Source organism: Sebastes fasciatus, chromosome 9 (genome assembly GCF_043250625.1).
Source record: "Sebastes fasciatus isolate fSebFas1 chromosome 9, fSebFas1.pri, whole genome shotgun sequence".
NCBI lineage: Eukaryota > Metazoa > Chordata > Actinopteri > Perciformes > Sebastidae > Sebastes > Sebastes fasciatus.
Window position 1 is genome coordinate 790,047 of NC_133803.1, and position 20,402 is coordinate 810,448.

A 20,402-nucleotide genomic window follows, 5' to 3' on the forward strand; every position below is an offset into this window, starting at 1 on the left:
GTCCTATGCCAGGGAGACACTGCTGTGCAAGCATCAGTCTGATTTAAGTGTTAATTAGTCAAATTTATTTAAAAAAATAATATGTTCATTTGTGACAGCCCTAGTGTAGACAGACCCAGAGCATGTGATATGGCATATGTTAAGAATTCTAGATTTTAAATATGTTTGGGACATGTTGTTGATCAGCTGGTATTTATTGTAATGAGAGCATTCACCTGGGAAGATATTAGCTATGTCCCAATTCATGGGCTTCCACCTTAGAGAGACATATCCTACAAAGTTGCAGCCTTCAGGCAACTAACAGGATATGGTACTGAACCAGCACCTCCTTCCCAGTGACAGTCAGCCTCATAGAGACCCAAACTAACGGCGCCCTCAAGGACTCTTCATCAACTTGTTAAGTTGGAACTTTCAAAGACACTTTGACTATAGTTAACAGGGTTAGAGTCCTGGGTAGTTTTCTAAAATGAGCTGACCTCACTGTCAATGACATGGTTTGGGAGGATCTACGGTAAAAGGTTATGTTTCATTAAAACTAGTAAGTCCGTTAGTCAGCCAAGGGCGTCTTCCTGCACACCCGCCACGACGGGAAGCTTCTCAACCTGGCTCGCCTGCGTGCAAAAACCAAAGTAACCTGTGTCCTGGTCAGGGATATGCTCTTTACCGATGATGCCGCCTTTGCCAGCCACACGCAGGAAGGACTCCAGAAGTGATGGACAACTTTGCCAAGGCATGCCGTGAATTCTCCCTCACCATCAGCATAAAGAAGACTGTAGTTATGAGTCAAGAAGTCATCTCACCACCCACAATCACCATCAATGATGTGACTCTGACATCAGTGGGTATCTCTGGTATCTAGGGTCCACCATCACCAACAATCTTTCACTTTACCATGAGATCGACGCCCAAATTGGTAAAGCCGCAACCGTCAAGGGGAATCTAAACAAGCGCGTATGACCCTGCCAACCACTGCATAGAGTGGCAATGATCCTCTAAATATTGCCCAACGCAGCCCCCCAAATTCATTCACATTGGAATCAAGGTTTGAGACGCTGCTGGGTGATCCAACAAGCATTACTAACATACTGAGACCTTATCTTAAGGATTTCTAGAGGAGGGAGGATGACTGAGAGGATTGTGAGAATAGACCTTCATCACTGCAGATAGAACAAGCTGCCACACCAGTGAGTAGCCTTTAATGTGGTGCAGCCCGTGTTAATGTTATGAGTCACACCTCACACATAATGAAGCCACCAACCTTTGCTGCGCCGTTGTTTGGGTTCTTTAGGTTGTTTGGGTTTCTTGCGGAAGCGGATACTGCTGCTTTTCTTTGGGACTTCCTCTATCACCTGCTCACTGTCTCCGTCCATCCTATTCTCCCTCGGCCTGCTGGGAGGATTCAACATGTCCTCCAGCCCAGACGGAGTTTCCTGTCCATCTTTTGAACCACTGGGTTCTGGTTCAGCTGCAGGAGGTTCTGTTGTAGCAGCAGCAGAACTGGTACTCGGTTCAACATAGTCCACATTATCCTAAATTGATAAAAAAAATTGATTAAAAATATAATATCTAATATCTTTAAAAATAAGTCTACTGATGCTTTAGTCAATGGCAAGAACACGTTGTTATTGATAGGCGGTAACCAATAGCAACTAATATCAAGTATTTGCACCAACCTTTTCAAGTTGGTCCAGTTCAGTAATCTCCAGGTTTTCCAAGGTAGATGTTGAGCTAACTCTGCCCTCCTCCTCCTCTCCTCCTCGTCTCTCTTTCCTGATTCCATCTTCATCTCCTTCTCTAGTTTTTCCTTCATCCTTACAACTTTCTGATGAGGGGCTCTGCTCCTCCAGGGGGCCCTCGTGGTCCCACAGGCCATAACGCTGTGTGTACGCACACACACACACACACACACACACACACACACACACACACACACACACACACACACAACACACATGAACTCAGATGTGGGAGGCAGGCTGAGGTGCTGGCTACAGAGGAGTTATTCTTTAGCATCCCACTCCTCTCACAGCGTGAGGAGAGTTCAGGGCAGCTGCTCTGTCTGCTCTTTATTGGATTTAGTGAAGTTTATTGGAGATAGGTCTACCAAACCAAGTAAAGGTGAAATGTTTAAAAATATAAGAACATGGGTCACCTTTGTGTGGCATGTCCATCTATCTTTTGCTATACACAAATCTGGGGAAATACTGGAAGTCTCCCTACAATACACGCGTTTGAATGCAAGCTGTCCTAAGAAGTGTACAGTTTTACCTACTTTTATCTTTACTTTTTATGTAAAGTTACTTTTGACAACAATGTCAAGAAGTTCAGGAAGAAGGTTAGCCTAACATGGCACAAGTAACAAGTAACATCAGCTATAGTTAACACTGCTTAGCTAGCATAGCTAACGTTAGCCTAACATGGTGAAACAAGTAACATCAGCTAAGTTAACACTGCTTAGCTAGCGTAGCTAACGATGGTAGTGGGCTGAGACAACGTCTAGACCAGGGGTCAGCAACCTGCGTCTCTTTAGCCCCTCACCAGGGGCTCCCTGTGGATTTTTAGAAATGGAAATGAATAACTGTTTTTTGTTTACATTTTCATTTTTATTTATCATTGTTGTAGGTCTATGGTACGACGGTACGACGGAGTATTAGGGCCCGATGAGGAAAAAAAATAAATCTAAGATTTCGAGAATAAAGTCATAATATAATAAAGTCATAGGTTTATGAGAAAAAAAGTTGTAGTATTATGAGAATAAAGTAATAATATTATAAAGCAGTAATTTTACGTGTTATTTTCTTCTTTTCTCATAAAGTTATGACTTTATTCTCGTAATATTATGAATTTTTTTCTGGTAAATTTATGACTTTAATCACGTTATATTACGACTTTTTACACGTAAAGTTATGACTTTATTCTCCTTATATTACCGCTTTTTTCTCCTAAAGTTATGACTTTATTCTCGTAATATTACGACTTTTTTCTTGTAATGTTATGACTTTATTCTGAAAATCTCAGATTTTTTTCCCTCAGTGTGGCCCTAATACTTCGCAGTACATTTGCACTTTGGCCCTCACTGCATTAGACTTACAGTATATACTATATACTTAGACTATAAACTGTGTTACCTTCATCACAATGCTCAAATGTTTTGCGGCTCCAGACATTTTTTTTTTTTTTGTTGCCTAAATTGGCTCTTTTGATAGTAAAGGTTGCTGACCCCTGGTCTAGGGGCTGCAGCGGTCCCACAGAATAAATTAAATCAACTGTGATGTTATTGTGAATTATTACACGGCTGTGTTGAATACTAGATTCTGATTGGTCCGATTTCTCTATAACTATATAGAGACTATAACAGACTTGCTATGTATAACAGACCGTTGCTATGTATAACAGGCCGTAATTGCTCTAACTAGAGCAACCTAATGACCACGAAGTAAACATCATTCAGTCGGCATCACCAACAGAACAGGTCCAAAGTGTCTACTAACCGCGTTAACTGGTGACTCTGGCCAAACAAATGGTGGTTGCTCGTAGTGACGGTATGTATGTGTCCTCATAAAGGCCGTCAATTTGACTTTAATTTTAAATAAATACTCATCTGTGTCTATCTACGCCGACCATTTCTGTGAGTTACTGCGATGAGCCACGGATGCATTCGGCTGAAAGTCACCAGCTAACACGGTTAGCAGTCAGCCAGCACCGCTACATGGTGGAACACACACACAGCGGTTGCTGGATTTGTCTATAGTAAGCATCTGGACAGCGGTACATTGGAGCAGTGGTTCTCAACTTGGGGGTCGCAATACAATTTCTGGGGGTCGCCAAACGGTTGTGGAGAAAAACATAAAATAACATATTTTAGACTGGGGAATGTTTTTTTTATGGACTTGCATTTTTATATAGTGCCTTTGGTCTTCACCCATTCACACACACATTCATACAGTGATATCAGAGGCTGCCATACAAGGAGCAGACCTGCCGATCAGGATCTGATCTAAATACTCATTCACACAGCGATGGCTCAGCCTTCGGGAGCAGTTTGGGGTACAGTATCTATCCTCCGCTTAGTGGACGACCTGCTCTACCTCCTGAACCGCAGCAAAGCAGCACTGGCTATTTCTGCCATGGTTGATGGTCGTTGTTGGTATCTACATGGGTATCTGCGGTCAAACTTGCGCAAGTAACACAAGGCAAAGATTTGCTTGGCGTTTGGTGTGAACACAGAATAACTGTAAAACTTACAGGTGGGTATAGGCTATCTTGAAAAGTGAAAGGTGGCCGATTATGCCCTTGTTGCTTTCACCATGAATGAAATCTTTAACGTGTACTTGCTTACTGTTTGTGGAGCTATAACCATCACTGTAATGACTGTAAATACTAACTGACCATGAGCAGGGATCTGTGGAAGAACAGAGCCAGCAGCTGAAGAAGATCATATCTGATGTAATTATCGGTCTTCTCCACGCCCAGAATGCGAGGTGGGAAGTAAGGTTTGTCTTCATTTAAAGTCATCTCATAAACACTGTTCCAAGGAAAGAATCCAAACTGGAAAAGGTATTTCACCACCACCATCACCTGGAAAGAGAAGAGCACAACAAAACCCCAGTCAAATAGAGAAGGAACAGTACACATGCTGTCAGTAACATATGGAAGGTTGTGAACTTTATATAGTGTAAGTCTGCCTTTCATTATGCCATAGCAGGCCTCCCTGAATATAATTATTAGATTATTTACAAAATCTAGTAGAGTTGTGAGCCATAAAATTAAAAAAATGAGCTGAAAGAGGCTAAAAAGCTCTGTAGAGTTGAGGGGAACTGCAGAGTTGGGGCGCGTCACTTTGCCCCCTTTCACATAACACTGTCAATTCATCAATTTGGATATAACATATTTATTAATGTCTTGTATGTATTTATTAATTTAATATTGAATGAAATGGCGTTGCTGTTGTTGCCTCAGCACACTATTCACTCAGAAGCACAAGTTATGTGTCCTATAAAACCAAACAGAAAGATATATAAGAGATGTATACCAATATGTGAATAGAGCTGCAGAGTTGGTGATGATCCATTGTGAGTTTGTCACAGAGTCATCTGACAGGTTCATATAAAGAATATTGATTGGCATATCTTTAAAGGTGAGAGTGGTTCTGTTTTGCCCCTCAGGGCCACTGGTGCTTTGGCATTCTTTGGCATGCCTGTGATGGTTTATGGTACATGTGTGTTCATACCTCTGTGTAGACTATAGCAGTCATCCAAAACCTCTTGGTTGGTCTTGGAACAGACAACAAAGCCCATAGGAAGACCAGTATGGGGAGGACCAGTGATATGGCAGAGGCACTGACCACGTTGTTTAACACTAAGATAAAATAACAGACGAGCTCAGAGTTGGCTGCCAAAAGGTTGTACATGGCAAACAGCAGCTTCAGCAGGCGGTTCTGGCCGTTATAGAACTCTCGGCTCTGTTCTAGCTCCTCAATGAAGAACTGCCTGCAGAGAGAGAGGAGGAAGTCACAACCATTGTATTCATTTTTCATGGTATTCATCACCAGTCGGTCAGTAACTGAAATAAAACAATAGTTTTCCCTTAACACATTCATGACATAAACATGGTGGTATTACTGCTGCTGTGAAACCATGGTGGCCACTGGCCCTGTGGATCATTGTTGGCCTTCTATAGTCATGAGTATAAGTATGTACCGGTCTCCCAGCAGCTCGCTGGCTGTTCTGGAGTGTCTGTGTTGTTGTTTGGATGGAACTGGTACCAGCTCCATGCTGCTGGATGGGGGTTCTGGACTCAAAAGGTTCCCGGTGCTGTTGAGCCTCGGCCTGGGGGTAGACCGCCCCGTCACACCCATGCTGTCCACCTCAAGGCAGCTGAGAGAGTGATTCAAACACACAGACACATCAAATTTACACCAAAGCTGAGAAACTGAGGATCTAAAGCCTCCTAACTGCCACCCTATGAAACAGACAAACACACCATTAACTATTCTTAGGTCGGGTTCACACCTAAAGGTCCGGTTCCTGAATAAAACCAATCCAGAGATTGTAAACAAAACTCAGGTGGTGTAAATGTCTTTGGATTATTGGTCAGGCAGTTGGCAGGTAGGGAGACAATAGAGACAATAAACAGCTCCTAATTTTCTAGCTGGATATGGTAAATCATGGAGCACCGTCAGATTCTGTTCATGTTGGTGTTGATCTGGAGCGCATATCAGCACACTTTAGTAGAGACAGCAGGTATTTAATTTATTAATGCAGGTATTTGAAGGGAGACGCTGTCATCATCTTCAGCCCATATGTTAAAAGAGGCATCTCACTTCGTCGTGAGTCCAGGTTTGTCCTCTGCCCCTCGACATTTTGCTAGCAAATGCGCTAATAGCCACCGATAACCAAAACAGAAAAAGGAAATGTTCTTTTAACCAATGAAATGACGCATTAAATGGTACACTTCCTGTGATTGGTTCGAACGGTGTTCACACCAGAAACAAACCGCTCCAGAGTTCAATTGACAGCGGACCGAGGCGGACCAGGGAGTGGCTGTTTGGTCCTCACCAGGGTTCGATTCCTGCGTTCACACCAACCCAAACAAACCGCACCAAGGGGGTAAACGCTCCAGGGTTCTGTTCAACCGGACTAAACAAGGCTGGTGTGAACGTGCCCTTAGAGCTTACCAGTAGTGACACTAAACATGTACAGTTTGTCCTGAGGATCAAAAGGTAATGACAAAAACATAGAGGATTCATTCTTTATGAACATGCTCAGTAAATTCCATGGCAATTAACACATTCAGCACAAGAGCGTCCATGTTTGAATAAGGACTAGCTCTCATTACATCACCTAAAGCTATGCAGGCTCATACCAGGGTGTGGAACCACATTCACAGCATGATGTGCTCTAGGAGTAGTGTTTCTAATCCATATGTATGTGGTTGGTAAATAGAAGACACAACACTAACCTGTATCTGGTGGAGTCTCCAACATTCTCATCCAAACACGTCTCGAATGTGGGACTCTCACTGCCCTGAGACACCTGCTCATCTGTGGAGTCTGCTGCTGTACGATGCTGCCAGTCAGAGGGAGACAGACACAACTTAGAGAGTGTTCAATTCCAAAAATCAGTGTTTGTTCAACAACAAACTCTGTGTTGTGTTTACTTGCTGTATCTTGTGTATGATGAAGTAGCGTTCATTGCACAGGACAGTAGACGTTTCTCTGTACTGTTTAGTCAGCAGGTTGAGCCACTGAGTCAGTCCATCCACCATGGCTAGAACTACGGCCAATAAGAAGCGCAGGATATCCAAGATCCTCTGAACCATTTCACCGTGACCTGCAGCACACAGACAGGTAGATGCAGGGAGAGGAGAGGAGAAGAACAGGAAACTTATACTTTTCCTATACAGTACTTACAGGGACTTCTGGGACTAGACTGGAAAAATGTCACTTCACAAAAACACTGAAATTTGACATGTTCGGTGATTGTGTACTACATGTATATTTGTGTTAGGATATAATTTGAATAGTAATTAGACAAATAGATGTTCTAACAGTGTATTTGTAAATGTATGTAAAATGGGAATTACAGTTTGCTGCCAAATATTCTCACATTTCTACTAGTTCTGTCTCATAAATCATGTTTTATAATAACAGCAAAATAGGTGTGCTGTTGCATACTGTTATCTGTTATCTGTCTAATGAATAGGGCTAACCCAACCTAATAACGTTGACAGTCTGAACCATCAAGGCAAAAGTGAACATGACTCACGTACTCCCGCTCACTGCTTGACCCCTGCTAAACTAGGGCCAAAGGTTTTGCCCTTTCAGAACATTTTTAAAAGTTTTGGGCACCCTGGACTTCTAACCCCCAAAAGACACAACTAAACCACACTGTTAACCATCACACCAAACACAACTAAACCACACTGTTAACCATCACACCAAACACAACTAGACCACACTGTTAACCATCACACCAAACACAACTAGACCACACTGTTAACCATCATACCAAACACAACTAGACCACACTGTTAACCATCATACCAAACACAACTAGACCACACTGTTAACCATCACACCAAACACAACTAGACCACACTGTTAACCATCATACCAAACACAACTAGACCACACCATCAACCATAATACCAAACACAACTAGACCACACCATCAACCATCATACCAAACACAACTAGACCACACCATCAACCATAATACCAAACACAACTAGACCACACTGTTAACCATCATACCAAACACAACTAGACCACACCATCAACCATCATACCGAACACAACTAGACCACACTGTTAACCATCATACCGAACACAACTAGACCACACCGTTAACCATCATACCAAACACAACTAGACCACACTGTTAACCATCATACCAAACACAACTAGACCACACCATCAACCATCACACCAAACACAACTAGACCAGACTGTTAACCATCACACCAAACACAACTAGACCACACTGTTAACCATCACACCAAACACAACTAGACCACACTGTTAACCATCATACCAAACACAACTAGACCACACTGTTAACCATCACACCAAACACAACTAAACCACACTGTTAACCATCACACCAAACACAACTAGACCATACTGTTAACCATCACACCAAACACAACTAGACCACACTGTTAACCATCACACCAAACACAACTAGACCACACTGTTAACCATCATACCAAACACAACTAGACCACACCATCAACCATAATACCAAACACAACTAGACCACACCATCAACCATCATACCAAACACAACTAGACCACACCATCAACCATAATACCAAACACAACTAGACCACACTGTTAACCATCATACCAAACACAACTAGACCACACCATCAACCATCATACCGAACACAACTAGACCACACTGTTAACCATCATACCGAACACAACTAGACCACACCGTTAACCATCATACCAAACACAACTAGACCACACTGTTAACCATCATACCAAACACAACTAGACCACACCATCAACCATCACACCAAACACAACTAGACCAGACTGTTAACCATCACACCAAACACAACTAGACCACACTGTTAACCATCACACCAAACACAACTAGACCACACTGTTAACCATCACACCAAACACAACTAGACCACACTGTTAACCATCATACCAAACACAACTAGACCACACTGTTAACCATCATACCAAACACAACGAGACCACACTGTTAACCATCACACCAAACACAACTAAACCATACTGTTAACCATCACACCAAACACAACTAGACCACACTGTTAACCATCACACCAAACACAACTAGACCACACTGTTAACCATCACACCAAACACAACTAGACCACACTGTTAACCATCATACCAAACACAACTAGACCACACCATCAACCATCATACCGAACACAACTAGACCACACTGTTAACCATCATACCAAACACAACTAGACCACACTGTTAACCATCACACCAAACACAACTAGACCACAATGTTAACCATCACATCAAACACAACTAGACCACACTGTTAACCATCATACCAAACACAACTAGACCACACTGTTAACCATCATACCAAACACAACTAGACCACACCATCAACCATCATACCAAACACAACTAGACCACACTGTTAACCATCACACCAAACACAACTAAACCACACTGTTAACCATCATACCAAACACAACTAGACCACACTGTTAACCATCACACCAAACACAACTAGACCACACTGTTAACCATCATACCAAACACAACTAGACCACACTGTTAACCATCATACCAAACACAACTAGACCACACTGTTAACCATCACACCAAACACAACTAGACCATACTGTTAACCATCATACCAAACACAACTAGACCACACCATCAACCATAATACCAAACACAACTAGACCACACCATCAACCATCATACCAAACACAACTAGACCACACCATCAACCATAATACCAAACACAACTAGACCACACTGTTAACCATCATACCAAACACAACTAGACCACACCATCAACCATCATACCGAACACAACTAGACCACACTGTTAACCATCATACCGAACACAACTAGACCACACCGTTAACCATCATACCAAACACAACTAGACCACACTGTTAACCATCATACCAAACACAACTAGACCACACCATCAACCATCACACCAAACACAACTAGACCAGACTGTTAACCATCACACCAAACACAACTAGACCACACTGTTAACCATCACACCAAACACAACTAGACCACACTGTTAACCATCATACCAAACACAACTAGACCACACTGTTAACCATCACACCAAACACAACTAAACCACACTGTTAACCATCACACCAAACACAACTAGACCATACTGTTAACCATCACACCAAACACAACTAGACCACACTGTTAACCATCACACCAAACACAACTAGACCACACTGTTAACCATCATACCAAACACAACTAGACCACACCATCAACCATAATACCAAACACAACTAGACCACACCATCAACCATCATACCAAACACAACTAGACCACACCATCAACCATAATACCAAACACAACTAGACCACACTGTTAACCATCATACCAAACACAACTAGACCACACCATCAACCATCATACCGAACACAACTAGACCACACTGTTAACCATCATACCGAACACAACTAGACCACACCGTTAACCATCATACCAAACACAACTAGACCACACTGTTAACCATCATACCAAACACAACTAGACCACACCATCAACCATCACACCAAACACAACTAGACCAGACTGTTAACCATCACACCAAACACAACTAGACCACACTGTTAACCATCACACCAAACACAACTAGACCACACTGTTAACCATCACACCAAACACAACTAGACCACACTGTTAACCATCATACCAAACACAACTAGACCACACTGTTAACCATCACACCAAACACAACTAAACCACACTGTTAACCATCACACCAAACACAACTAGACCATACTGTTAACCATCACACCAAACACAACTAGACCACACTGTTAACCATCACACCAAACACAACTAGACCACACTGTTAACCATCACACCAAACACAACTAGACCACACTGTTAACCATCATACCAAACACAACTAGACCACACCATCAACCATCATACCGAACACAACTAGACCACACTGTTAACCATCATACCAAACACAACTAGACCACACTGTTAACCATCACACCAAACACAACTAGACCACAATGTTAACCATCACATCAAACACAACTAGACCACACTGTTAACCATCATACCAAACACAACTAAACCACACTGTTAACCATCATACCAAACACAACTAGACCACACTGTTAACCATCATACCAAACACAACTAGACCACACTGTTAACCATCACATCAAACACAACTAGACCACACTGTTAACCATCATACCAAACACAACTAGACCACACTGTTAACCATCATACCAAACACAACTAGACCACACTGTTAACCATCATACCAAACACAACTAAACCACACTGTTAACCATCATACCAAACACAACTAGACCACACTGTTAACCATCATACCAAACACAACTAGACCACACCTTCAACCATCATACCAAACACAACTAGACCACACTGTTAACCATCATACCAAACACAACTAAACCACACTGTTAACCATCACACCAAACACAACTAGACCAAACTGTTAACCATCATACCAAACACAACTAGACCACACTGTTAACCATCATACCAAACACAACTAGACCACACTGTTAACCATCATACCAAACACAACTAAACCACACTGTTAACCATCACACCAAACACAACTAGACCAAACTGTTAACCATCATACCAAACACAACTAGACCACACTGTTAACCATCATACCAAACACAACTAGATCATACCATCAACCATCATACTGAACACAACTAAATTTGAAGTTCCTAAATGAAATAGCTTTCAAGTTCTGCTCCGGAAATGAAAGCGTGACACCCGAACGGACGGAAGGACAGACGGACGGACACGCAGAGCGCTATATACCCCTGACTATGTTGTCACGGGGGTATAATCAACTCAGTCGTAAGGCTAATTGTTCTGGCTTTATGATGCCCAACAGAATTGTTTAGGCTCTTGTTAAGTGCTGAATACCAATAATAATTATAATATTTACTGAATACACAACCATTAAATTTTCAAGACAAATTTTAAGCAAACTTTTGAAATTACTCAAATAAGAAATGCAAATTAGACACATTTCCATCAACTGGTTTGGAGCGAATAAACTGGGCTACAGTGTAGTTTGGTAAATTTGCTATAATACGCATGACTGTAATCCTCCAGTAAACAGAGTAGAAGAAGTAGAGGTCGAAAACCGGAAACAAAACAAGCCGCCTTGGTTGATCTAACTTTCTATGAGATCTTCGGGAATTTGTTTCAATTAGGTAAGATTCTAGTTCTTTCATGTCAGCTACTATCGGCCATGTTTCATGCTGTCCGGAGACGAAGACAAGAGGTGCATCTCATTTCCCGTTTTTTTGCCTCCTCGTCTCCTCGCTCCTCAATCCTCTGGCTGTGACCCGGAAATCGATCTCAGCGCTCCATCTTGAAGGACATCCCGATTCTTAAAATGCATCTCGAGGAGCAAGGATCGAGGAGGGTTGAGCGAGGATACACCGGTGCATCCTCCAGTGTATCCTCCAGTGTATCCTTCACGGAAGTTTTTTACCGACCGACACGCCCCCTTATTGGATGTCAGTTATTGATTGGACGCTGCGCCGATAGGACTGATCTGATACACGTCAACATCACTGGAGTTTTATACCGGAGTGAAGACAGATCACAGATTAAACGTTTTATATTTTAGTTGTCTTCTGATTCACCATCTAGATAAAATCTGTGTTAAATGTAGGTGTGAACTGTAGTTGTGAACAGTGTTAACTGTAGGTGTGAACAACAGACGGACCATGTTGATGGTAAAGTGTTCCAGCAGCAGAAGGACCTGCAGTATCTCTGCTTCACACAACGCGGCTGAAGGAGTCTGACACTGAAGGAGCCTTATAAGAACTGACAACAAACGGACCTCAAACAACTTTCTGCATTTATTAGAAAGAGTTTTCTTTTGATGATCTGTTGTTTCCCCCGTTAACTTTTGTTAAGTATACAGTTAAAGTCAGAGAGAGAAGGAGGGTCTGTCTTTTACAACTTTTACGTAATTTATCCTCATTTCCATTCAGTCACATGAGGCTGATAATTCCTGAGCGTCGGGTTTGATATGAGTTACATCATTTCAACTTTCCTTGAAACATTCAGCCTAATACATAACTTCTACTATCAGAATATCAATAACTACAGACGCTAATAATGAATAAATAATATAAAGATATTGTGCCAGTAGAGATGGTTCCTGGTCCTCTAAGCAGGACTCAGTCCACAGTAGAAATACAGACTGCAGCTGTTATTCATGTGCAGGTGTTTGTTAAACAGGTAACAGGCTACAGAGAAAACACTGCTGCTCTGCCATTGAGAATAACTGAGTGTCTTTATTAGTACTATTAGATCAGTTCAGACACAAACTCCATCTAAAGTCTCTACAGCTGTTAAAGCCGACTGACAGCTGATCCAGCTGTGATCATCCGCTGCTGTCATCAGAAACGGACGTCGCTTCATGTGATGCTTCAGAGGAAAGGACGTCTCATGTCTCTAAAAACATATTTCCTGTCTACCTCTCTCCTCGTGTCTCTTCCTCGCCTCCTCCACTCCCATCTCCCGTGGGCGGGAATAAGAAGCGATAAGAGGAATCGAAGAGTCGAGGAGAGGAATATGGCTGTATAAAATCAGAAATGGGAAAGGCCTAAGCATTCCCGTAAAATGGGAATATCTGAGAAGACGCCGACAGCAGAAACAGCTGATTACCAACACGCGTTTCCATAAACCCACAACAATGTGAACCTACCAGACTCCTGTTCCTCGGGCTCCTCCTCCTGAAGGCCGAGGTCCTCAAACACATCATTGTCTCCACAACCTACACGCACACACAAACACACACACACACACACACACACACACACACACACACACACAGTTAGTCTTTATGAGTGGTAAGTGGTATTTATGCATTTAAGATAAGATAAAATAAGATGAACCTTTATTAATCCCTGGAGGGAAATTCAGGTGTCAAAGCAGCAACATCAGCAAACAGAGTGAAACACAGGAAAGGTAAAGGTATACACAAATTATAAAAACAATACTAGAGATATAAAAGATACAGAGTGAATGGGTGAACATAGTGTGTGCAGTCCGTCAATAAATAAATGTAGTATGTGCAATAAATAAATGTAAGTCTTAGGTTGGATTATATTTAACTTTATTGACATTGTGACAACACAATGTAGTTGCAGTAGCATCGAACCAGAAGTGCGAAAACCGTGGTGCAGAGTTCAGCAAGGTGATGGATGAGGGGAAAAAGCTGCACCTGAGCCTGCTGGTCCCGGAACGGAGAGTCCTGTAGCGCCTCCCAGAGGGAATGAGGGCCAGCAGTGAGAGGTGTCCCTGACCATGATGTGCTCCGATTACTTGTGCTGGACAGCCTCAGTGTCGGAGAGTGTAGCACTGGTGATGCAATGGGCGGTTTTCACCACCCTCTGCAGTGCTTTGTGGTCTGAGACAGATCAGTTGCCATAACATACTGTGATGCTGGTTAGGATACTCTCGATGGTGCGGTGATAGAAGTTCAACAGAACTCAGAGAGAAGAGACGGTGGTGAGCCTTCTTCACCAGGGTCCATGTGTTGAGGGTCCAAGATAGGTCCTCCGAGATGTGGACACCCAGAAACTTAAAGCTGGCGACCTGCTCAACATCTGTCCCGTTGATACGGATAGGGGTGCATGTGATCTTAAATGAGCTCTTTGGTCTTCTTCCTGTTGAGGGACAGGTGCTGGACCTCCTACCTGTAGGCTGACTCATCTCTGTTAGGTCATAAAGAAGTAGGTGGGCTGCGGTGACTAGCCTTTAGCTGGCCTGGATCAGTGTGGTTTGGTCAATGTTGTGTCGCGGGCTCCACCCACTGTACCCATAGAGGCCAGTAGAGGGCAGAGACTGTGTGAGTTAGAATGAAGGTTACGATATAACCCTAGTTCTATAAGCACATGGGGAGCCCTCTACCAAGGAGGCCCTGTTGCTCCTGCACCGCCTGCTGAAGAGGGCGTGGGATGGCTGACAGCGGTGGACGCTGTCTTATATACTGTGGGGTTCGCACGTATTCAGCTAGGCAAATCCTGATTAACCGGCTACGTTCATGCAAAGTTCACTGGCCTTCGTTCTTTTAAGCTTAGCATTAGCACCCGGTGGGATATATGCTGCTGTCTGGGCAGATAGAGAGGTCTAGGCTACACTTAACCATGAGATATTCTAGGTTAACAGAGCAATGACTCTCCATTGTAGCAGTGTCTGAGAACAGACCCCAACACTGGTCTTACTGAAGTCATCTGCTCTTCTATCTACCCGGAAGGATGTAGCGCCCTATTAGCTCAATGGTGGGGTCGGGAATGTCGTTGCTGAGCTGTGTTTTCATAGAAATCATGATGTTGCATTCCATAATCCTTTTGTGAGTGATGATCCAGAGACTGTGCATTGGTGAGGAAAATGCTGGGTGGGGATAGCAGATAAGGAGTTAGCATTAGCTTAGCCCTCCTCTCTTGCCCCGCTTGTTTACAGACTCGACGCCGCCTGCAAGCACTTCCGAGCTGGTAGCCTCCGATGTTTTGGCGATTTCTGGAGTGATTAAATATGAATATGAATGTGATAAAACTGATTACTTTTATTGTGTAGTCCAAAGGGGGTTGTGATTAGTCCCTTATGATGACTGTGAGTGACGTATACAGTATGCTACTGCTGGAGTCTGCGTCTCTAGAGTGCTGATAGGTAGCCTTTAAGTAGCTGATTGAAATGTGTGTTTGTGGGTAGATTTAGATGGCTCAGTTTACTACATCGCATTTCGTGAAAGTATTTAGAATCCTGCGTTAGATCTCACTTTATTTTCTTCCTTTCTGCAAAGGATTAACAAAAGGAATACAGACGCTTGCTGTTTGTGAAAGGAAGGACGCGACTACCAGCTCGATGAATGGAGACATCTCTTGTGAGTAAATAAAATAATTAATAAATCCTGCTTGTGTGTAACGAAATGGAAATGCAAAATGGAAGCGCTGTTACGCGCTACACACAGTGCAAAGTACGTTTTAATAATGTTTCGGATGGAAGCAAGCTAAGCAAAGCATGTTAGGTCTTTGAAAGACGTGTGTGTAAATAAATGCAACTCAAAACAGCGGAGAAAGGTGTCATGGAGTGAGAGATAAACTCAACCAAAGATGAAGTCAAAATGACCCAACAACCGCTGAGGCAGAGTATCTTTTAGAGAGGTAAACTTGGAGTATTCACAAGGAAACTTAACGGAACAAAAGCTTTGATTATGAATATGAAGATGTTGATCATGTCGATGAATATATGGCCATGCTTCAACAAGCTGTTGCAGAATTTAATCTGTGAGCCCAGAGTGATGAATTTCAGTTACTTTCTAGAGGAAGCTGAAACATGGAAAAAAGAACAAAGCACACAATGAAGAATTGAACCACTGGACAGTCAATGGCATCATCAACATCTTCAAAGGCCACTTCTGCTGCCAAGTTAACATCTGCTGAAAAGGCAGCTGTGGAGCCTCGATCTGCTGCTTTAAAGGGCATACACGCCTTACAGCTGGAGGAAACTATTACAAAATCAAAGATGGAAAAAGTGGAACTGGATGCATAAATAGCGGCAGTGGGGATGGTATCAATGCCAACTACGAGGAAGCAAGCAAGATAGAAACTGCGGAACCTACACTTACTGAAACCTCTGCTTTGGAATATATTCAACTGGCTACTGAACCAAAGACTCCACTTCAGAGAGCAGTTGGAAACATCCGTCTAGTCCACAACTGGAAAATCCTGAAATCAGTAATGTCTCTCATGAAAATCTCAGCACAATGGTGCAAAAAACAAAAATAATTTGCTGACCTCATGATTATGCAGCAAAATCTATCGCTGCCACCTAAAAGAGAAGTACCAGCATTTGATGGTGACCCACTATCTTATCAGTCTTTCATCCATGCATTTAAATATCTGATCTGATCTCAAGACCAGCTACCAGGATAGGCTCTACTTTCTTGAACAGTTCACGTCAGGCCAGACCAGAGACCTGGTTTGTAGCTGTCTGCACATGGATGCAGGCCAAGGATATCTAGAAGTCAAGCGACTGTAAAAGAGACATTTTGGGAACGAGATGGAAATTGCAAAGGACAGCCATTAAAGCAGATGATGGAAAATCACTTCATGCATATGCTTTATTATACCTAAGGGAATGTTGCAACGCCATGCAAGACTTGGAATACATGGACGAACTGGATGTTACATCCACCTTGAAATCGATAACATCCAAGCTCCTGTAGAAGCTCTAAGAAAGATGGTGGACTACAGCCCATGAGGTGTTTCAAAAAACAAACACACAAGCTAGATTCAGACATCTAATGGAATTCATGGAAACACAGTCTAACAGCTTATTGTACCCAGTGCTTGGACACAGTAAAGATTCAACTTACACAAAAAGGTTCATCTCAAAGACACCTGACTTGAAGACGACTTTGAAGCAAAAGGGGCAGTAGCTTTGAAACTACTGTGGCCACAACTGAAGAACACACTACCAAACAGCAGCAACACACCAACACCCTTGTTGCTATATCAGCCCTGTGTGGCCTCTGTCAAAGCAAACATGCGATAGTGGATTGCTTACAATTAAAATCACAGCCTCATGAGAAAATAAGGTTGAATGTGTGAAAAGGAATTGTTATTGCTTTGAATGCTTAAAGGAGGGTCACATGACCAAAAACTGCTAAAGAAGTCTGAGGCCTGTACTACGAAGCGAGCTCAACATACCAAGGCTATCTTCTCGTTATCTGGCTTCACTAACCCTAACGAATAAGATCCTGCTAAACGGTCCTACGAAGGTGGTTATCAACTTGGTAAATCCACCCAGGGTTTCTCCATCTGGCTATGAGCGTGTTCACATGAACGGGGCGGTGTCTGCACCATATGACCAATCACAGACATGGACAAGTTTACAGACAGCAGACAAACAGACAGAGCGGCACATTTTACAAAGGAAGAGTAAACTATATTAGACAAATAGGAAGAAGTTAAACACTTAATCAGACTAAAGGTAACACAGTTTAAGCTGCCAAATGCAGGAAGGACAGCTGGTGAAAGAAAAAACTCCCGATGTGTGAATGTGTAAATTAACAGACTTATTCATTTAACGGAACACTCAAAAGTCAGATATAGTCGTTTAGATATAAATACCATTACTATTACTAAAGTATGGATGGATTACACCTCATTATATCCATTAATTACGATATGGCATGTATGACTATTTGAGCCTTCTTTCAGCTGCGTACCCGTCTCCGGTGGTGAGAAATGGACTCAAGAGCATGTAAAAAAATAAATATAAAACTACGCCAAGGTAGCTGACAAGCTCCCACGGAATGACCAGAGGCCAACGAAACCAGACTGGGAGAACGAAGGAAATCTCCAGTACAGAAACACAATAACTGGACTTTGCAACGGTGTAAAGACTGCTTTCCCAGTGAGAATGGACATTGGCAAAATCTCACTGTGCACTGGGATAACATTGAGGGGGATTTCAAACACTCTTTTCTCTTGTCAAAACACTGTCCGATTAACCTGATGGGAAGAGATTTTATGGGTTTACTGGGGATAGTCTTGATATCTACACCACAGCTGTAGAAAGGCATTCCTGACCTTTTTCCACTTCCAGGGTGGACACCACCAATTTATGATGATATTGTCTGAGATAGTTTAATTCCTTCTTTCTCATATACTTAAATCAAAATCACATAGTATCTTCACACTTTGAGATCAGATATGTTCATTATTAAAGTGAGCATTGAATGCTCAAAGGGGGGAATGTAATGGCAGTTTTCATATCTGCAGTTAACACTGTACCTTTAGATAATCTCAGGGCCTCACATCTAGCAGATCTTGTCACCATAAGCATTAAAACAGTGACCCGACAGTTTTATCTTCTGTGACTGTAAACATCACTGTAAACATCACCGGGAACCATCACCTTAACGTGGTGGAGAGGTTTGTGTGTTCCTATGACCCTGAGGGCTGTGTTGTCTGGAGCCTCGTGCTCCTGGTAGGGTCTCCCATGGCAAATTGGTCTCAGGTGAGGGGCCGGACTAAGAATGGTTCACAAAACCCCAATGACGAAACGAGGCAGAGGAGGAGTTACCCGGCCCGGAGGAAGCCCGGGGCCCACGTCTGGAGCCAGGCCCAGACGGAGGGCCCGTCAGCGAGCGCCTGGTGGCCGGGCTTGCCACGGAGCCCTGCTGGGGATACCCCGAAGAAGCAACGTGGCACCCCCCTCCTCTCCATCCTGTGGGTTCACCACCTGCGGGAAGAACCGCTGGGGTCAGGTGCGCTGTCACACGGGTGGCAGTGAAGGCCAGGGACCTCGACGGACTGGACCCGGGTGGCAGAGGCTGGCTCTGGGGATGTGGAACGTCACCTCTCTGTGGGGGAAGGAGCCAGAGCTTGTGCGGGAGATGGAGCGCTATCAGTTGGATCTGGTAGGGTTTACCTCTACGCACAGCCTCGGTTCTGGAACCGTACTCCTGGATAGGGTTTGGACTGTATTCTTCTCTGGAGTTGCCCATGGTTTGAGGCGCCGGGCGGGTGTGGGGATACTCACAAATCCCTGGCTGAGTGCCGCTATGTTGGAGTTTACCCCGGTGGACGAGAGGGTCGCCTCCCTACGCCTTCGGGTTATGGGGGGGAAAACTCTGACTGTTGTTTGTGCGTATGCACCAAACAGCAGTTCGGAGTATTCGGCCTTCTTGGAGACCCTGAATGGAGTCCTGTATGGGGCTCCAGTTGGGGACTCCATAGTTCTGCTGGGAGACTTCAACGCGCACGTGGGCAACGATGGAGACACCTGGAGTAGCGTGATTGGGAGGAACGGCCTCCCTGATCTAAACCCGAGTGGTCGTTTGTTATTGGACTTCTGTGCTAGTCATGGATTGTCCATAACGAACACCATGTTCTAACATAAGGATGCTCATAAGTGTACGTGGTACCAGAGCACCCTAGGCCGAAGGTCGATGATCGATTTTGTAATCGTATCGTCTGATCTGAGGCCGCATGTTTTGGACACTCGGGTGAAGAGAGGGGCGTAGCTGTCAACTGATCACCATCTGGTGGTGAGTTGGGTCAGAGGGTGGGGGAAGACTCTGGACAGACCTGGTAAGCCCAAACGGGTAGTGCGGGTGAACTGGGAACGTCT

At 43.4% G+C, this 20,402-nt stretch overlaps 1 protein-coding gene across 3 annotated transcripts in view; it reads right to left on the bottom strand.

The window, feature by feature from the left end:
- piezo1 (piezo type mechanosensitive ion channel component 1 (Er blood group)) overlaps positions 1-20,402 on the bottom strand; it is a 172,776-nt gene that overhangs the window by 29,953 nt on the left and 122,421 nt on the right. For all 3 annotated transcript variants that reach the window (XM_074645453.1, XM_074645454.1, XM_074645452.1), the window contains exons 33-40: positions 13,963-14,031; positions 7,159-7,331; positions 6,961-7,067; positions 5,700-5,876; positions 5,231-5,489; positions 4,390-4,578; positions 1,674-1,877; positions 1,259-1,529 (exon numbers count right to left, since the gene is read on the bottom strand). In XM_074645453.1, the coding sequence (XP_074501554.1) occupies positions 1,259-1,529; positions 1,674-1,877; positions 4,390-4,578; positions 5,231-5,489; positions 5,700-5,876; positions 6,961-7,067; positions 7,159-7,331; positions 13,963-14,031 (1,449 nt within the window). The remainder of the gene's footprint in view (positions 1-1,258; positions 1,530-1,673; positions 1,878-4,389; positions 4,579-5,230; positions 5,490-5,699; positions 5,877-6,960; positions 7,068-7,158; positions 7,332-13,962; positions 14,032-20,402) is intronic.